General features: G+C 30.0%; 1 protein-coding gene across 1 annotated transcript in view; it reads right to left on the bottom strand.

The window, feature by feature from the left end:
- Nucleotides 1–39: 39 nt before the first annotated feature.
- Nucleotides 40–19246, bottom strand: part of LOC132920423 (ras-related and estrogen-regulated growth inhibitor-like) — a 76077-nt gene continuing 56870 nt past the window's right edge. The window contains exons 5-6 of the mRNA XM_060982816.1: nt 8683–8861; nt 40–2369 (exon numbers count right to left, since the gene is read on the bottom strand). Of these exons, the coding sequence (XP_060838799.1) occupies nt 2108–2369; nt 8683–8861 (441 nt within the window). The 3' untranslated portion in view covers nt 40–2107. The remainder of the gene's footprint in view (nt 2370–8682; nt 8862–19246) is intronic.

Below are 19246 nucleotides of genomic sequence, written 5' to 3'. Positions count from 1 at the left end.
TAATATAATGAATAGAAACGTTACTAGTAACATATCAAAGTACCATTAATTCAATAGTCCCAGAAATTTTTAATGGATACACATTAAATCAATTTGAGTACAACATCAATTAATATTATAACACACGACAGTATAATTAATATACATATACATATATAATATAATAATAATATATATTATGCAGTATAGTTATGTTAGGTTCATGAAAATATTGGTTACACATGGCTAAGAATTATATACCTACTATTTTTCAATGACATTAAACGCCAACCAATGTAGCATAAAAAAAACTACAACAAGGTGTGTGACAATAATAAAATTGGATTTTTAATAAAAAATAATACGTTATATACAACCCACGCACACATTTCAATTTCCATTCAAATCGATAGTGTTGTGAATTTATTTCACCAATGTAATTCGGATCACGGTAACGGTTTGCGTCTTTTACAACACCATACCTGTATGATTTAGCCATCGATCTTAAATGCATAATTAACAACAAACCTAATTAAATATTTATAATATATACACAAAACTATTAGATACTAATAAGTAAGAATCTTCGTGCACCACTAGTACGATTATACATTAAAATCAAAAAAAATAAAACGACATTCATTATGCTCTTTCATTACTGAAACATTGCTCACTGATGTCTCCGCAGACTATTCGTTAAACATACAATAATCACGTGACGGCTGTGAATCATGTCAACGCTATGCCGATTAAATATAATTATTATAATTGTATATCATAATAATCCTGTCGTTTGTCGTACAAAGCAATTTTTTTTTTTTAAACATTTATAAAAGCTAATAATAAGTATACAGTAACATTAATAATACCTAATTGTAATAATAAAAATAATATACATCGAGTAAATGAAAAACAATCGTTGAAAATGCTTCGATTCATGAGATCAGATATTGATAGAGAGGAGGCGGGGGGATGGGTTTCGACTTTCGAGTAACCAACAAATACTTGAAAATAATATATCGACAGACGTCGTGGCTTTTCGTCATCCGTGTGACCGTGTCACGGATAGCTGGTATATCCATATAAAAGACCATTGCGAAACCATCAATGCGATGGCGTGATTGACCAGCTAGCATATTTATAGTTTATATACGATAGCATCGTCTCGTCCAGCACACCGCTCGAGTCACTACGGATTCCGCGCATAGCAAGTTATATTTATACGTTGTTATCGTCCGCGGAAGACTTATAGTCACCTATAGACGGCTGCTCAGCAACGAAACTTTTCGTCTGAACTATCGCAAACGTATCGTAATAATATATCCACTTGACGTCCAATTTACAGGTGTGTATGATTTTTTTTTTTCGATTGAAAATCCAGTGGAGCGGTGAATTTTTCCTTGGGAACAAAAACCGCGATTACGATAATTTATGTTTTTTGCACACTATGTTGTCACCGGCTCGGCAGCAAAACGTTTTTTTACTCGTTTCTCGGAAAACCGAATAGGCAGCCGATTTACTGCGTTATATTATAAGCATACTATTATGCCGTCGTTTGATAGATAATCCGTTTTTGTCCAGTGTTGGCCTGTTCGGATCGTTGTCCGATGGACATATATTATCTACCAAATTCGTATTTTTCTGTTTTATCATTCTCGGAATATCTCCGGCTGACGAATTCGACGGTGCACAGTATTATACGTCGCACGCCTTCGCTGTGCGTTCAACTCGTTCTCGCCTATCCGGAACGGAAACGGATGTTATACGCCTGCCACCGCCGCCATGTCTCAATCGGGATAGATATTAATATTATACACATCCGTCGTCGCAGTAGTTACATACGTGGCCGTGATCATTACAGTATTATAATACGTCTGTGTTATATACGACGATGACGATGGAGACGATGGCAACGAAGACTTATTCGATCGACCTGTATGAGTGATAATGATGGTTAGTGGTTGGTTGGGCGGGGGAGGGGGGGGGTAGTGTTTGGTGGGTCTTGAGACATTATTTTTTTTTTTTCGATTTTCAATTTTTTCTCTCTTATTCGCGTACGTGTTCACAGCGTGAGCGTCGTGTTCGGAGCGCCCGCAGCGGTGGCCGTGTCGGCGGACGCCCACGCGGGTCATATGCTCAGCGACGGCCGCTTCTTCCGGTCCCTCTTGCTGCTATTCTTGCCGAATATCGTGCCCAGCACCTTGGACACGCTGTTCACACCTAACTTGCGTCTGATCGGCAGTCCGCGGAGCAGCTGCACTGCCCGAGTCTCGCGCAATAGTGAGTGGAACGCAAGCGACACGCCCGCGAAGTTTTCTGCCGCACTCACCTCGTAGAACTGACAGCCGAACCGCAGCGACAGCTCTTGTCCCGCGTCTACCGCCACTATCCTGCAACAATCCAGGGCGATAATCAATTTTTGGTTACATGTATACATACTACACATCAATATTTATAATTGTGTACATATAACGTATATATATTATAATATGTAAATGATGTAAAGCCATATACATAAGTATGTATATGTATATATATATCTACTGATTATTTTATAATTTTATATTATATATTATGTATTGTACATATTTTGTACGCATTATAAAAATGTTGTTATCTCTGTTTTCATTCTCTCGCAATCAATATGTGGATATATCATATTATTATTGTCATATAGACAATATATTGAATGCTATCTTTTTCTATAACAATGTTATCTCCGAGCTTTATACTTTCTACGCTTGGCCCATGTGTCTATATAGTTATGGTTAAAACTCAACACAGCTGTAGCATATACAAATATACAATGATTAAACGTAGGTACACATTAAACAATAAAATATATTTCTTGATTTAATAATCAATAAATCGCAAATGTGTAATTTCCTGTTCATTATTTATTCTATTTCGCATTGTGTGATAGAGAGGACTAGCAAATAAGACTAATAATAGTCATTTTCAGCAAAATTGTTCGTTATTATTATTTAAAATATTTGAGATATGTAATTATCATATGACGAGTGATCAATGTGATTATTAAAAACCTTTAAGTTAATTTTTAACTTAGAGAAAAAAAAGGTCTAGATTATTTATGGTAGTTAAAACGAGTTATACTGTAAATGTATTCAGCGACGGATCTAGTATTTTTTTATGGGGGTGGTAAGGTTAAGGTCTCATATTCTGTATAAACTTCAATACTTGATCATGAAGGCAAGACCTTTTTTTAGCTCTCAAAATGAATGTGTTTTAGTGCTTAATATTCAAAAGGATAAACATGAATGATAACTTTAAAAAAATATGTAAAACAAATTCTTTTTAAAAAAAAAAAAAAATTATATTTAATACTATATTCATTAACATTTTAGTAAGCAAAAAATATATGTCAAATTTGGTTATCAATTATCAGTAACAAGGAAAAACTATTTGTCAATTTTTTTTTTTGTACATGTTCCCAGACTAGTGAAAAATACATATTGTGTAAAGTATTTGTTTACTTTGTTTTCTAGGAATCAAAATCCCAAGGGAGGTGTTATAGAACCTTAGCAGTTAGCACCCCCTTTGGATCCGCGCCTGAATGTATACTTAAAATATGTATTATAATAAGCAAAATATAAAATAAATATTATACTGATGAATATTCGTTTATAATTCAAAGGTTAAATATTTTGTACACCTACAGTTTGGCTAGTATAGGTATATTAATTTTAAGATATTAAAAAAAAATGAAAAGGCTTAATTGTTGAATTTTGAATTTATTTATCCTAAAAATAAATTATTTAAATTTGAAAAACGGCGTTATTATTTACTCATATAAAAGAGTTATTGAAGAATCCCTTTTTTTTTTGTATAATTATATAATATTAAATTTATACTCAATTTAAAGTTTCAATAGTAAAATCTAGATCACGCGGCGTTACAGATAGGCTATTCAGGTACACTACTGTCGTGACTTGAACTCCCATGATTTATTTGTTTGTTATATAATAACTTTACTAATAAGCATACAGATGATTAAAACACATCAAACAACGATATTATAATTGAGTTATGTAAGTAAAACGATATTGATTAAATATATTCCTTAACGAATAAATATTTAAGTATCGTGATTATTATGATTTTGATGGTTTAATCTTAGTTTTATTAAAAAATTCTACAATTTTTATACTACCTATGTATGCAATAATGACTTTTTTAAATGTATTAAATATCTTTTATTTTCACCCAAAAGAAGCACATGAGTAGAGAGACAAGTATTATTGTTTTATTATAAATATATTTGAGGCGTTTGTCGGTTATGTATAATAGCTAATTAGAATATTACGTTGAAAAGTGAAAGTTCAGTTGACGATTTTCATTAGCATGAATAAATTACCAACCCCGTATATAGTAACTACCATTGATTATATATTTACTATAATTATTAATTATATATTATATTCGAGATATATAGTTGAGATTGCTCTTTAATTAATAGTTATATATACACCCTGAAGTAAAACCATTCATTTTTTAACTACTAAAGCATTAACTGATCCACGCAAAAAGTTTAATATTGGTTTAAATCAAAAATATTAAGTTCAATATTCAGGTACATATTACAGGGGTTGAAATAAATAATAAAAAAAATGACCGTACGTTAAAGATTCATGACGTTTTTGCACATTGAATAATATAAGTAATAGAATAATTTTTTTTTTGTTTAACATTTTAACTCTTTATCATACAACGTTAATACATAGGTACATGGTACACGTACACACACTACTGCTTACATTATAAGCAATTAATTTTAAAAAAATCAGCTATATTGTGCGTAGATGTTTTGTTTTAAAACATCTAATCCGCATATATATAAGAATTTGAAAAAGCCTTATCTCGGGCTGTTGACCCAAGAAATATACAACGTCATAGTTGCAGTAGTTATTTCCGTATTAATAGAAAAAGTTTTATATTAAACAAGTTTCGTGATTATTTTTAGATTTATTTTTCTAAGGAAGATAGGGCGATTGGTGCAGCATCTCGTCGAGATGATGAGGGGTGCTGCAAGAAGTAGATTCTATTTTGAAGCTTTCTATATGAATACTCTATGCGCTATACATTCTTTGTACGTCATAAACGTGAGAAATGTAATTATTATTATTTTAATACGCATCATTTTATTGTGAAACGCTTCAAATAGACATTATTTCTTTATAATTGGTTTTAATGTTGTTCGAAGGGTGGTTAATGGTAACACTGATGGATAAATGTGAGAAATTCGCGAGACTTGAATATTACTTTAGTTGACTGTACGGCGCTTGACATTAAAATTGGCACACATAATCATACTATATTTATTATAATATAAGTATATACTTATAAGTTATAGTGATCTTTATTATATTTAACATCGATTTTTTCGAGTAGTTTTTTCAAATTTGATTTTCTTACAAAAATTTAATTTTAAAAGTATTTCAATTTAAAAAAAAAAAAAAAAAGGATAACAATAATAAAATTGTTTTTCCGAAGCACAGCTAACTGGTTAAAGTAATAACAGTGCTATCATATTGTATTTCGTGTATGATATATCAGACATCAGGAACTAACAATTATTATTATCGGGGAATTATTTTTTTGTCAACATTAATATTATTTTTGCGAACATTAACTATTCGAAATGTATAATACAGTTTTTTTTCCTATATAGTAAACATGTAAATTACATGTACATTGGTGTGAGGTTTTTGAATAACGAAAAATGAAACACATTGTCATTACCATAAATAAATTAGTCCAAAAACGTTGAGATAATACTTTAAGGCCTATTGGTTATTATTATTTTAGTGTTAAGTCGTAAACTCGTAACGATTATTCAAATACCTTACGTAATATAATTTTATTTTACGTGTTTAAATAGGCACGTAACTTAAGTGAAAATAATGAATTCAATATTTAAAACTCGAATACAAACAAAAAAAGAAGGACTTACAAAATCCGTGATGTTTGTCCTGATGTCTTGATAGTAGGCACTTCCAAATGTATATTGGAAATTTATGAGTATTATAAAGAATACAATATATGGCGGGTACCTAATATAATATATACACGCGGCAGACAAACCGTTTTCGTGCAATGTTTGTTCAAAAAACTCTCATTCCTACGCGCAACCGTTTATCAAATTTAAATATATAAATATAGTAGTCATAAATAGGGTTGGGCAATTTCTGTGAACGTTACTTGACGAGAATTCCTGAGAATGGCAATGAATATCAAAAACTCACATCTAGTCGATTGCCTACTTTTTATTAATCCCCTTTTTTATATTATAGTTATCTAAAAGCAAATTTCAATAACTAACTTAGCATAACAAAAAATTGCAAACTATAAAAATAAATATATATATAATAATATAACTATAATAGTAACTAGTTAATCAAATTTTTTATCTAAATAATTACATAATTAATATTTAATGTATAGAAGTAAAAGACGAAATACGATGGATTTTTCTTTTAATAATTTAATCTTTCAATAATATATATTAATAATAATAATCATCAAAATTTAAAGATGTTTATAGAAACAAACTATAGGTTCAACAATAATTAAATTATTAAATGACATAACATTGGAACGAGCTGCATTTAATTGGTTTTCTGACTAAATGACCAATATTTATTTCGGCATAGATGTCGTTGCTCTGATATGGTAAATATTATTTTAAATTATCATCTAACTTTAAATTATGAAAGTACTTACACGTAGTTACATAAAAGAAAAAAATTCTTATACAAATTTGCTAACTCAATATTCACGCTATAATATTATCGATCAACGACGAGTGTCGCATTTTTATTTTTTCATCTTGTGCAATTCATTCAAATGATACACATTACGCGGTAACGTGTACACGATAAGCGTTTTTTTCCATACAATATTAAAATATTCTTAGAACGAGGTCTGCTGCAAATGAAAACTGTATGCGTACAGATATTTAAACACGTGATAACGTGTACCGCACGGACACGCTTATGGTGTATTATTATATAATTTTGTGTGGATGGAGTATACAGGTAAACGTCGGCAAAACCAATATAAATATGTAATATAATCGTTATAAAAATAAGAAAATGGCACGTTGATTATTGTTACGAAATTAATATACAACAACGAGGTGCACGTCTTCGTCGCTGCCTGTCACTCGCACGATATCAGCAGGCGGCTCATTGAATGCACGCGTATTATAATATTATAAAATACATTTTGTAATAGGTAATATTATAATAACGTCATAGTAAGATTATAATAATATTATATCGTTTATATTATTACAGTTTTTGCTTTTTTTTTTTTTAGAGTTGTTATTATACAAGTTGATTAGCCATGCATGCTCATCCACTTTTTAAAAAACTTATTAAGAGTTAGGTCCTATGAATTGAAATTTAAAAATTCGTAACTATGAAATCAACGAAGAAGTTGAAACATAATGTTTTTAGATCAATGTGACATAATTTGCGTTCACAATATTATAACCGTTTCCTTAAGTGTGAGTTAATTTCCCGTATCCCTTTACACTTGACCATAATTAATATTACAAGGACGGTATACTTTTATACTCGAATAAATTCGCAAGGACTACTCAAATTCGAATCTGCAGATCAAACGCGCTTTATTTCTAAACGCTAATAGAGGTCAACGAGTAAAATATTAGTCCGTAATCTTTAGGAAGTGGTCGATATTTTTAGTAGAACTTTAAGAAAAACCAAGGATCAGCTCGTGTGATCTATATATTGCATCGAAAGTCATAAAAAACGTGGAAAACACATGCGACGGGCGTACATCATAGATTATATACGCTCGCACATACGCATACATAAACCGGAAACGCGGTAAGTCCCACAGTAATACGTATGTGTATATTTATACCTATACAATACACGAACAGGAAGTCACGGGGACGACGGACGCGGGACAGCGGCGGCGGTGTCGTGGAGACAACAGTTGTAGTTGTTTTCGACGTATAATTATAATTATTGTCATACGATACGCGGAGAGAGATAAAAAGAATATAATATATATATATATATATATATATTTATATTTAACGTTGTGTGCGTATAAATAAAAACCAGAACAATGAGACAACGAGGACGCCGTTGGTCGGTGCCGCAACGTAACACGCGAGCACTGAGAGAGATAGAGCAGGCAGTGTCGGTGATTTTGATTTCGCCACCTACGCGTTATTATTGTATTTTATTGTTTACACACAGGTAAATAATATATGATATATACGTTTAATGTCACCAATACAGCTCACGTATCGTCTTACGCTATTATGTTATATTATTGCAATATTATAAAGAACATTATGCGCGTAATACCACCGGGGTGCGATGTACGGTACATTTATTAATATGTATATTATACGGCCCGCGAACGTTTCTTAGAGGTACATATTATTATAATATTATATATTATACGTTCGTGTTTTTAGGCGTGCTTAGTTTATGTCCGCACTGAACACTTCACCAAACGATTTCTTTCCTTATCACCACTTGATCACTCTCTCTCTCTCTACCATCTCTCAGTTCAGTCTACATTATACGCGCACGCAATCACCCGCAACAATTATTATTATACACTACGACCGTTATACAACTCTATATTACTTATAAAAGCTTATTATTAATGATATTATTGTACGCGTTTTGCACGCTTTACCTGGAATGATCCAAGTCTCTCTTGTTGCCCAGCAACAGCGTGGCAAAGTACGACGGTAATTTGTGTTTGCTCAATTCGTCCAGAAGGTATTGCGCTTCGTTAAAACTCGACAGGTCCACCACGCTGTAGACGATCACGAATGCGTCGGCCCATCTTATGTGATCGTACAAACAAGTGGTCTGTACAACAAAACAAAAACAAAAAAATACGTTATTTTTATTATAATCATATTATTATTATTATTGATACGTTTGTTATTGTTACAGACACGAAATAATTATGATAAACAAACATAATACAATGACAGAGCACCGTGTAGTACTAACAATAGTATTTATATATTTGCTATATTGAATATATTTACTTAATGTAAGGATCCACATTAAAATATAAATATATATATATATATATTTGATGATGAGTGAGTGAATTTTTAAACTGCTAAAAATCACGCACAGAGAGGATTTATATATTTCTTAAGTAAGATAACTCAAAGTATTTTCACGACATTAAGTAACTATTGTTAATTGTTTATTGTATACATATATTATAATTCGTATTTAATAATTTTAATACTAAGCTCACACCTAACACCAAAATGAGGTACCACTTTTAACTTTAACAAAGTAAATTTCAGAGAGACACCTTGTAACGCATTTATAGTGTTTCACGACTTATCGTCGAATTGAATAATTGTGATTGTAATAATAATATATTATGCAGACAGTGTAATTAATTTTTTTTGTAAATTACATTAAAAAATTAAACCAAGGCCGAGTACATTTCGACAAATTTTCTTGGTGGCATTGTGACATTTACTTATAAATTATAGCACGTATAGACTACAGTGGATTAGTAATTATTATTACTATTATTATCAATATAGTTATGGTCAAGTTTCGGATTTATACATTCCACCTGTGCAGCTCTCTAAATATTGCAACGTCCATACGTTGCCTTAAAAATGTTCACTGAACCGAAAAGTATATAAAAATACTTTATTTGTATTATATGTCACACTGGCGAGCGCACGGGGGCAGATTGAGTAGTAAATGTAATAACTGCATTTTTTTTTTTTTTAGTCGGTAGACTGTAGTAGTAAATTGTTGAAGACACAGCTATTTATTTTAATTTCTAAAAAAAATTAGTGGTTATTAATCATTGCAATGGCAGTGAATTTTTAGAGATAAGGTTTTATACTTATTGAACATAGTATTTAAATACGGGTGCATATTCGTGAAAATAAATATGTTCTTAATTATCGTGATATGCAATAAAAATTACAAAATATACACGAAAAAAAGTGTGTGTACAAAATTATTATAAAACAGAAAAGGAGATTTTCTGAAATTCTGATTATTATCGCAATACGCAAAAGACGACAAACATAAAGTAAATAACAACAGAATAATTGATAAACTATTAACATATTATAATATATAACTATATATTATTTATTATTACTTGATTATTAAATAATAAAATAAAGGAGAATAAATTAGATTTAAAAATTAGATAAATTGATTGATACATAGAAGAAAGTCGATAAAGTACCTGTATGAAAATAAAATAAAATTTTAAACCACTATTTGTTTATGATTATTTTCTTACAAACTATTCAAAATTGAAAATGCTTATATTATATACTATATAAATAGTAGGTACCTATTTATAGAAAAATTGAAAATAAATCAATTTATTAAATGGAGAAAAAAATATTATTGTATTTTATTTTCATTATTATTGAATACAATGTGTCTATGTAATTCATATTATTTACTAAAATCGATTAATATATATATATATATATATTTAGATTTCGTTGTGAGACCTTTAAAAGAGACGTAGAAAAGTACCTAAACTTTAACATAAGCAATACCAATTTATAAAATATATTATATTTAATACCGTTTGTATAAGACCGAATAATTTATCTCGCGGGGTAATCGAAACTGAACTCTACTCGGATCTACAAAATCAAAAACACAAATTTGAACACATCATGTGTCTTGTGTTAATAGATATTGTACAATATTAGATTATATTATGTACAATAATTGTGAGCCTACTTAACTTATGTAATACGTGGCTTACGGCTACATTATCTATTTGTATTTTCACGATGGTATACTAATCATTATTTTCCCTTGTCTATTTCGTTTGTGGGATGTTAAACGAATGCGGTTTTCTATAATATAACTATATACTTAACCTTCTTATGCAACACAGCGACCTTGATAGTTGGTACCGTACGACGTATCTACTACAATACAACAGCCGATATTCATATGTGTATATATATTATAGTATAGAGTGCAATATTAACAGTGTATGTTAAGTATAATAATATAATAATTACGAGAACATAAAAAAGTTTTTAACACAATTCATCCATTGAAAAAATATCATCGTCATCTCCACGATACATATAATATTATAATTTAATACCAAACTGGTACACATCAAACTCGTAAAACAAAATCTGTCAAAATCATACACGATGATGCGTATACGCGAACGCGTCGTTATATTATTACACTCAAGTCTATGTATTATAACAACTTCCTAAACAAAACATACATAGGCGTGCTATGTCTGTATGTCAATATAATTTAGGTACAATATAACGTGTGGCATAATAAATAATTAATATAGTTATGACGTGTATATACATATAATATTATTATACGCGTCACAGATCCACAATAACGCGACGACCGATAAAATGAATATGATTATAATAATAATATCATCACAATACGAAATAAACAACGAGAAAAATCTCGAGCGCGGACATAAAAAAAAAAAAAAAATACGAATATGAATTATGCCGTGGGGGCATTGCTGCCGTCGCGGATCGCTAATGAAACGAGACATCGCGTGCATGTGTATTTTTTTTATATCCTTCTCGTTTTGTTTGTTTATTTTAATCAGCGGAATAATAATAAATATTATTATATCATATTATTTTCATTATAATATCATATTATTATTGTATGCTTGGCGCGACAATAGCAGTTCAGCGCACCATACATAGGTGTATACATAATAATATAATATTATGCGCACGGAGGACCGGAACAAATCGAAACGAACAAAAAAAAAAAAAAAATCGATTTTAATTTTAGACATACCGTGATCAATACAATACTCGTATAATATTATCAGGCACTAGATACGGCTAAAACGACGTGTGCGGAGGTGGCAGCATTGAAGATGACGACGACGCGATTAAAATCTGTTTTATATTTTACTACTATAAAATATAATATATTATTATAATATGTATATGCCTATCGACCTTGACTGTGTGCGTATACATATCAGATTGAGTCCATTACATACACATTAAATACATAATATATATAGAAGAAACCCATATCGGATGTAATGCATTTGACTGGCGGATGAGTCTCACTCACGATTTCTCAATCAAAGTATATTCGTATGCTCGCCACATTATCTATTACAATATGGCTACAACTCCAAAACAGTATACTTACCTCTAATTATATTATTATAACACTTAAATTTTTTTTCACTTAAACGATGTTTCTTTTTTACTTTATACGTTTTTATATTATTATTATGATTATTATTATTTTTAAATATCGCGGTGATTTTAATTCCGGATTCTCTGGAGCAGCAGACGAAATTCAATAACCACGACGAAAGCGTCTCGGCAGAGCGCCAGACTGAGAGAGATTCTATTAAACACGGAATGTCAACGCGGATGCTATAATATTATATCTATACGTTATAATAAAGTACATATATAATATTATTATTATTATTATTCTTGAATTCCATGTCAGTTTTTTTCTCCCGTTATTTTTTGCAACATTTCTTGTAACAATATGAATTTAAAAATTATTTTTTTAAAGTGTGTTCTTTTATAACAGTTTTCTGTCCATATTTTACAGATATACGCTTTTTGAGACAATATTATGCCATATTTTTAAAATCCAATATAGTTATACTCTTCACTGCGACTCTATACTTGAAATCTTTAAAAGGATATGAAAGTTTAAAAATTTAAAATAGTATGTAATAAACAATACAAGAGATGGAGAAAATTTGATTTTTTTCTCCTAAATTATGATTAGGTAGTCATGTTATTATACAATTATAACTTGAAACGATAAAAAACGAATAAGAAAACCACAAATGCGCGTTGAATGCAATCACAAATCAGGATTAAAATGTATAAATATTGCATATTATATTTATTATAGGTACACCGTCTGCTAGCAATTATCATATTTTTCACTTTTGATTTTGTTTCTCTCGACCACTGCACGAAAACGTGTAGTATAAGTATATATATATGTATATATTACATTTACCGCTTGTCTATCCAGTCATTCCGCGATTTAACATCATTAATGCAGGCTGTCACACATCTATTTATAATAATCTATACCTTATACCTATATTACTCGTATTATCACATCATTTTTATGCAGTGGTTGTCTCGTACGATTATTCCTATAGGTACGAATTACGTACATTGTATATAATAATAAAAATATCGTAAATGGAGAGACAGACGATCGTCATAATATATCAAAACAGTAATACGATTATGTACCGCTACCATACCGCGCGCAGTAATACTATATCACCCGTGAAGGGGTTTGAGAAATTCGAGTTTTCGATTTTAAATTTTAGTAATGACAACAGGAAAAAAACCGATACTTCTAAAATATCGAATATACCTACGATATACCTTCGCGCTTTCTCTCAAGCCGATGGCTGCTCAATGATGACATTGCTTCAGGAACTACCGGTCACCGCATTAAATTTTTTTTCGTTATGATAAATAGGATTAGACAAACTGTGCAAGGACATGACAGGTGTGCCATTATTGAAATTTTGTTTTAATTTTTAATTTGTGGAGAAATGTATTTACAATTTATCTCGTGGTTATAAATTTAAAATTGTTACATAACGATGTCGACGGGAACAACTTTTTGTACACATCAGCACGTCATAATAATCCGACAAAGACGCAGGTGAAGTGAATTTATTATTTATACAACAATAACTGTAATACAGTTTGTTAAGCATAATAAATTTACAAATTATTAATATATTTTCATTTTAATTTTTCATATAACATACTGATATACAGGACTCGATGCTATTTTAGTGACATTATACATTCAATCTCAGATAAAAACTTGAAAACTTGACAATACTTTGGCTTACAGCGTAGAATTCTAGAAGTCCAAATGTTTAATACATATACATACAAATCTATACAATTTTAATTTGAAGAATGCCGTTACTTGTCAGAGGGTTAAAACAATTCATTCAAATAATAAATATTATGTTAGTTACCTATGAGTAAGTGTTTTTTATTCAACAAAGATCAAATTATGTAAAAAATTAGCAAAAAATATAAAATGATAAATAATAAAATAACACACACAGACTGAATAATTCTATATTGGACATGAAATAATTAACATATATATCAGTATATCACTGGGCTTCTTAAACTTTTCTGAGACAGAAGTATCTTATATTTTAGAAACCATTTACCCCCTCCCCAAATAAAATATTATTTTTTTATATAAATCTTTTAATATTAATTTCAATTTCAATGTTAATCTTGGACCATCTTGTATGTATATTGTATAGAACAGTAACATTTTAATCTTTTGACAACTAATCAGTTTCATGATTTAGTTTTTATAGTGATCAATTTATAAGATTAATATTCACAGAAATATTCATAAGGGCGAATAAAATAAAAAATGTCATTGCCCTGAAATCTATGGCAGGTGATGTATGCAGCTCGTGGAAACCCTTCTCCAATGTACACCAACAATTGATTACATTTTTTTTATTGTAAATCCTGTTGTAAAATTTTTTAATCTTAAATCTAAAGTATATCTTCTTTAACAAGGACTATATCATCAATAATGCTGAAGTCCCCAATAATAAAAGAGGATATGCGTATCCGTATTGCAACTGAATTAAGGATGATATAAAACTTAAACGAATAATTTAAATTGCTTAAAATTTGTTATATTTTAATTATAATTATAATAAGTTATTATTAATAACTTATAATACAACCGGTGATCTTGTGTCATCGAATATGCAAAAATTATACACGGAAATCTAATAACCTGTATAGGTACACATACGATAAAAAGAAAACGTCATACACAACACTTCCGATTTATTATAAAAAAAAAGGTGTAATGTACTATAAAATAGAGATCAATGTCAATATTATATTTGAAAAACTTAATAGTTTACAATGCACGTCATATCATATACCTTCTCGTATAGTAATTTCTAATGAGGTATATTATTAACATTTTGATTATATTATATGGCAGCGGCCCATCGAGTCTATATAGAAATTATTTCTATTACGTAGTATTAATTTACCATACCTACACTTGTTACATATTATAATATAAACTTTTCGTTAAACTATAACAAATCTAAAGACATACTATATTTATGAACGCGACCTGTACTATACTGACGTAGTATATTATAATTAATCGTGTTCAACAAAAATAATGTCATAATTATTTGCGTAACGCGATTAAATACTGCATGTTAAATTGAAAATGAGAATTGCGTCTTCGAAATGCACCAGGTCAGCATAATAAAATATAACAATCAACACTTTTTTGTAGTATGTTACATTTTCTCATTAAATTGTCATCATATTATTATATTTTATCGTTGTACGTATTATTACTTGTTTGCGATCACGGTAGGTACGGCATGATCGCGGCGAAGTTTAAGTATGCATATTTTATATCATATACCTACGTAATAAATTAATACAAAATATATACAAACAGCTGTACACTGTTCGAAAATTACAACCAATATACGACCCACTCTGCAACTCTGCAGAATCCGAATTCGCCGAGTTATCGCCTATATATATTATTATATAATTTATAAACGTATAGGTACACTAGGCGCATTTAGCCTAACCTTTAATACGCGTTCTTTCTTCATAAGAAGTATATACGAAAGGGATACGCCGTTTATTTTATTGTTATTATTATTAATAATAATTTTTTTTCCGTTCGTAAACTGCAAACTTTCTCCAGCACTAGAGCCTACACACGGAGGTGGTGGGGATCTGTATCGTGAATGTGACGAGCGCGGCTTTCAAAAACACACACGCACCGCCGTCATACACGGGTCTATCATCAGTCAAAACATCTATAATAGGTAGGCATATAATATTACATTGTAATGTCTTAATACAATATATTAATAAATAAATATTATTATTATTGTTATGTATAATACCCGCTGCTCGCACACACGTTATAAACGGAGAGACAATCGATCATATTCAAATATAAATACTTGTCGTCTTGTTGAAGTTCAATCTTTTTCATCTTATATATTATATTATATTTATATCATTTATGCGTGTACGTGTGTCATATCGTTGTAGGGATTACAGTACTTACACTGATAAATGATAGAAAATAAATCCACGCGAATAAAAATAATATATTATCGACTCTATATGCTCTAAATGAATTATAAGTTATAACTATACATATAAAACCTTTTAATCGTACTCAAAACAAAATATTATTATAAAGTAATATAGTAAACATAATATTATAGGCGTTTAAAAAATATGAAGTATACATAATATAAGATATCAATTGAGTCATTTTATTTATTTTTTTAAATTTTATATTGATCGATATACTTGATTGAAAACCATATAAATATTTTTTTTTTTTTACAAAACTAAATATATGACTTTATTGATTGACAAAATATTATCACATCATAATATGACACTTTTATACTATTTTAATCATTGCTGACTGCTTTTTGAGTTAATTTGATGATAAACTGTTTTGCTGGAAGCACGTATACGACAATAGTATACAATTATTATAATACACAATTGCTACGAATACGTCAACATGCAATATTATAATAGTTATAATATAGTGTACGAATCATGTGAAAAAGACAATATAGCATTATCGTTATGTTTAATAATTCGAAATAATAATTAAATAATTATTGCATATTATTGCATTATACATATATTGTTTACTGCAGAAAGTCGTTACCTATAATTACTGTGGCACGCGGAACGCGTCGCACACTCGCACGTGTATCTATATATAGTTCAGTTTCAGTATGATACGTGTAAAACATAATGTATAGTGTACACAAGTATTACATTATGATAAACCGCTATAGAAAAATTGCCAATATGCCTACAATAAATGTTTTTTTTTTCCATTGACGAATTGGTCAAGTCGTACTGTTTTGAAACAACCCTTAGGCTCACTTGCGGTATACCGTATAGGTATGACGTCGCATTGTATACACGCGGACAATCGAAATTCCTAAACGATTGCGTTTCCGGCTTTTGAAATCGCGACGTACACTCAGCTGTTTCATATATATTATAAATATTCTGTACGTCCGACAGTCGTGGTGGAATTCAAACGGTTTAATAAGTGACATTGCAGCGAGATAATTATTATATGATAAAAACGAAAAAGGTACGTTAATCGCGATTCAAGTTTACATTTGTTTTATAAAAAATATAGTTTATAACTACCCCAATTCGAATTTTAAATTTAATAACACGTTCAAACAATGAAAAACCATACATTTTAAATATGGCACGTTTTTCCTGAGCACACGTCGACGTTATAATATATACTAATACAGCTGGTAGGTATTATTATAGGCGCATGTATCGCATCATTATCGTCAATATAAAATATATACAGCGATATAATATCATATTGTAATGAACAAATAACAATGGGGGCGGGGGTGTTGAACCTAATCAATAGATAGTTTGGAGTTCAACGAATTGACGATATGTATAACCGTGCGCAGTGTGTGTGTGTGTGTGCGTGTTTGCATCGTACACAGATGAAGAACGTACATATATATTATTACGCGTAGCGTTATATATGGCATTACCTATGGTAGTGGTGCCCGGAGGTCCCGCATGCAGCATCCCGCGAAATTAATAAGTAACTGTATAAGGACGAGCGCGTGGAATCGAGTCGGATCGGTTTTTGGACCGAAGGCCATTTTATCGAGAGCATTGTTAACGGCCGCCGCCGTCTTTCTTTCGTACACCGTATTTTTTTTCTTCATATTTTCTTTTCACTACTTATAATTCACGTACACCTGTATGATAAAAAAAAAATACGTCGCGCGTATATATATATATATATATATCCTTATTTAGAACCTATGTATTCAGTATTGTCATGAGGACCATCTAACGAAAAGTATAAAAAATAATAATGAAGCGAATACGTAATAACTGCATCATATCATCACACGTCGCGAAACAAGAAATGTATTATACTATTATTACTTATTATTATTATCGTACGCCACATAAAGTCAACAGGTTAAAATGGTTAAATACCTATCAACATTATAGTACGACCATCAAACATTTTACTCTCAAAATTTAGAAAAGTGGAAAAATTTTTTGTTAACAAATTTTTGATTTTCTTTCAATTGTCCTGCAATATGCGTCTGCGTCATGAATTTAAGAAGTTATAATATTCAATTTAATAGTATAGATGATAAATTATCATTAATTACTTGATATGTATTATGAATGTATTAGGAAAACAATTTTAATTCGTAAGTATTATAAGTACTGTACATGTAGGAGTAGGTACCTATTGTATATATTTATGTACTTGAATCATTACGTTTATTATTTACATTTAATGCATTAATGCAATAATGCGTACAGGTGAGTATTAGAAACATTTTTATAAATGTATTGGATAAAATCATGGGATTTAGTTGGAAACTCATGTATAGTGAGTATATCATTTGACATTTAACTGAATGCATTGGAATGTCAAATAGTAAATGGCACTTTTACGATGACACTAATTGGCAATTGCCATTATCAATTAAAAAATAATAATAACCTCATCATATTATTAAATTAAAACACATTATTTAAAACTCTGGCAATGCTTACCTAACCAACATTTTTCATTATTTAAAAACGTTTGAGTGATTTAATTTAAAAAAATCCATATATAATGTTATTATAGTTATTACTTATTTGTTATACAATATTACAAGAAATTATACCTTTTCATGGGGATACACTTCGTTAAAATTCGAAGTTATAATTTTACGAGGTATGTAAACGTTCTATAATGTCGATACATACTTACATATATAATACATGAATCGGATGATTACGTATATTAAGTATATATCGACACATCGTGTATACCCGGTAACTGGTTTAGACTGAAAATACGATCGAGTGTGATCTATATATTACAGACGTGGGTCCAGTCACCGTATAACGTGTTAAACATAATTTAGTTCTCGTCAAGCACACGTCCTATGTATATTATATTATACTAGGTATATGGTTAAAGTTACGTGCGCATCACGTTCATTATTTAATATTATCATCTCCGCCGTGTTATTACAATAATTTTACCTGTGCGTAAAGGTATCGTCGTTTATAGGTGTCGACATAGGCTGCGGTTGTATAACAAGGGACTGCGTGATTAGTGAAGAC

This window comes from Rhopalosiphum padi, chromosome 2, assembly GCF_020882245.1.
Source record: "Rhopalosiphum padi isolate XX-2018 chromosome 2, ASM2088224v1, whole genome shotgun sequence".
Classification (NCBI taxonomy): Eukaryota; Metazoa; Arthropoda; class Insecta; order Hemiptera; family Aphididae; genus Rhopalosiphum; species Rhopalosiphum padi.
Note: the sequence above shows the minus strand (reverse complement) of the source record. Positions and strands in the feature narration are given on the sequence as shown.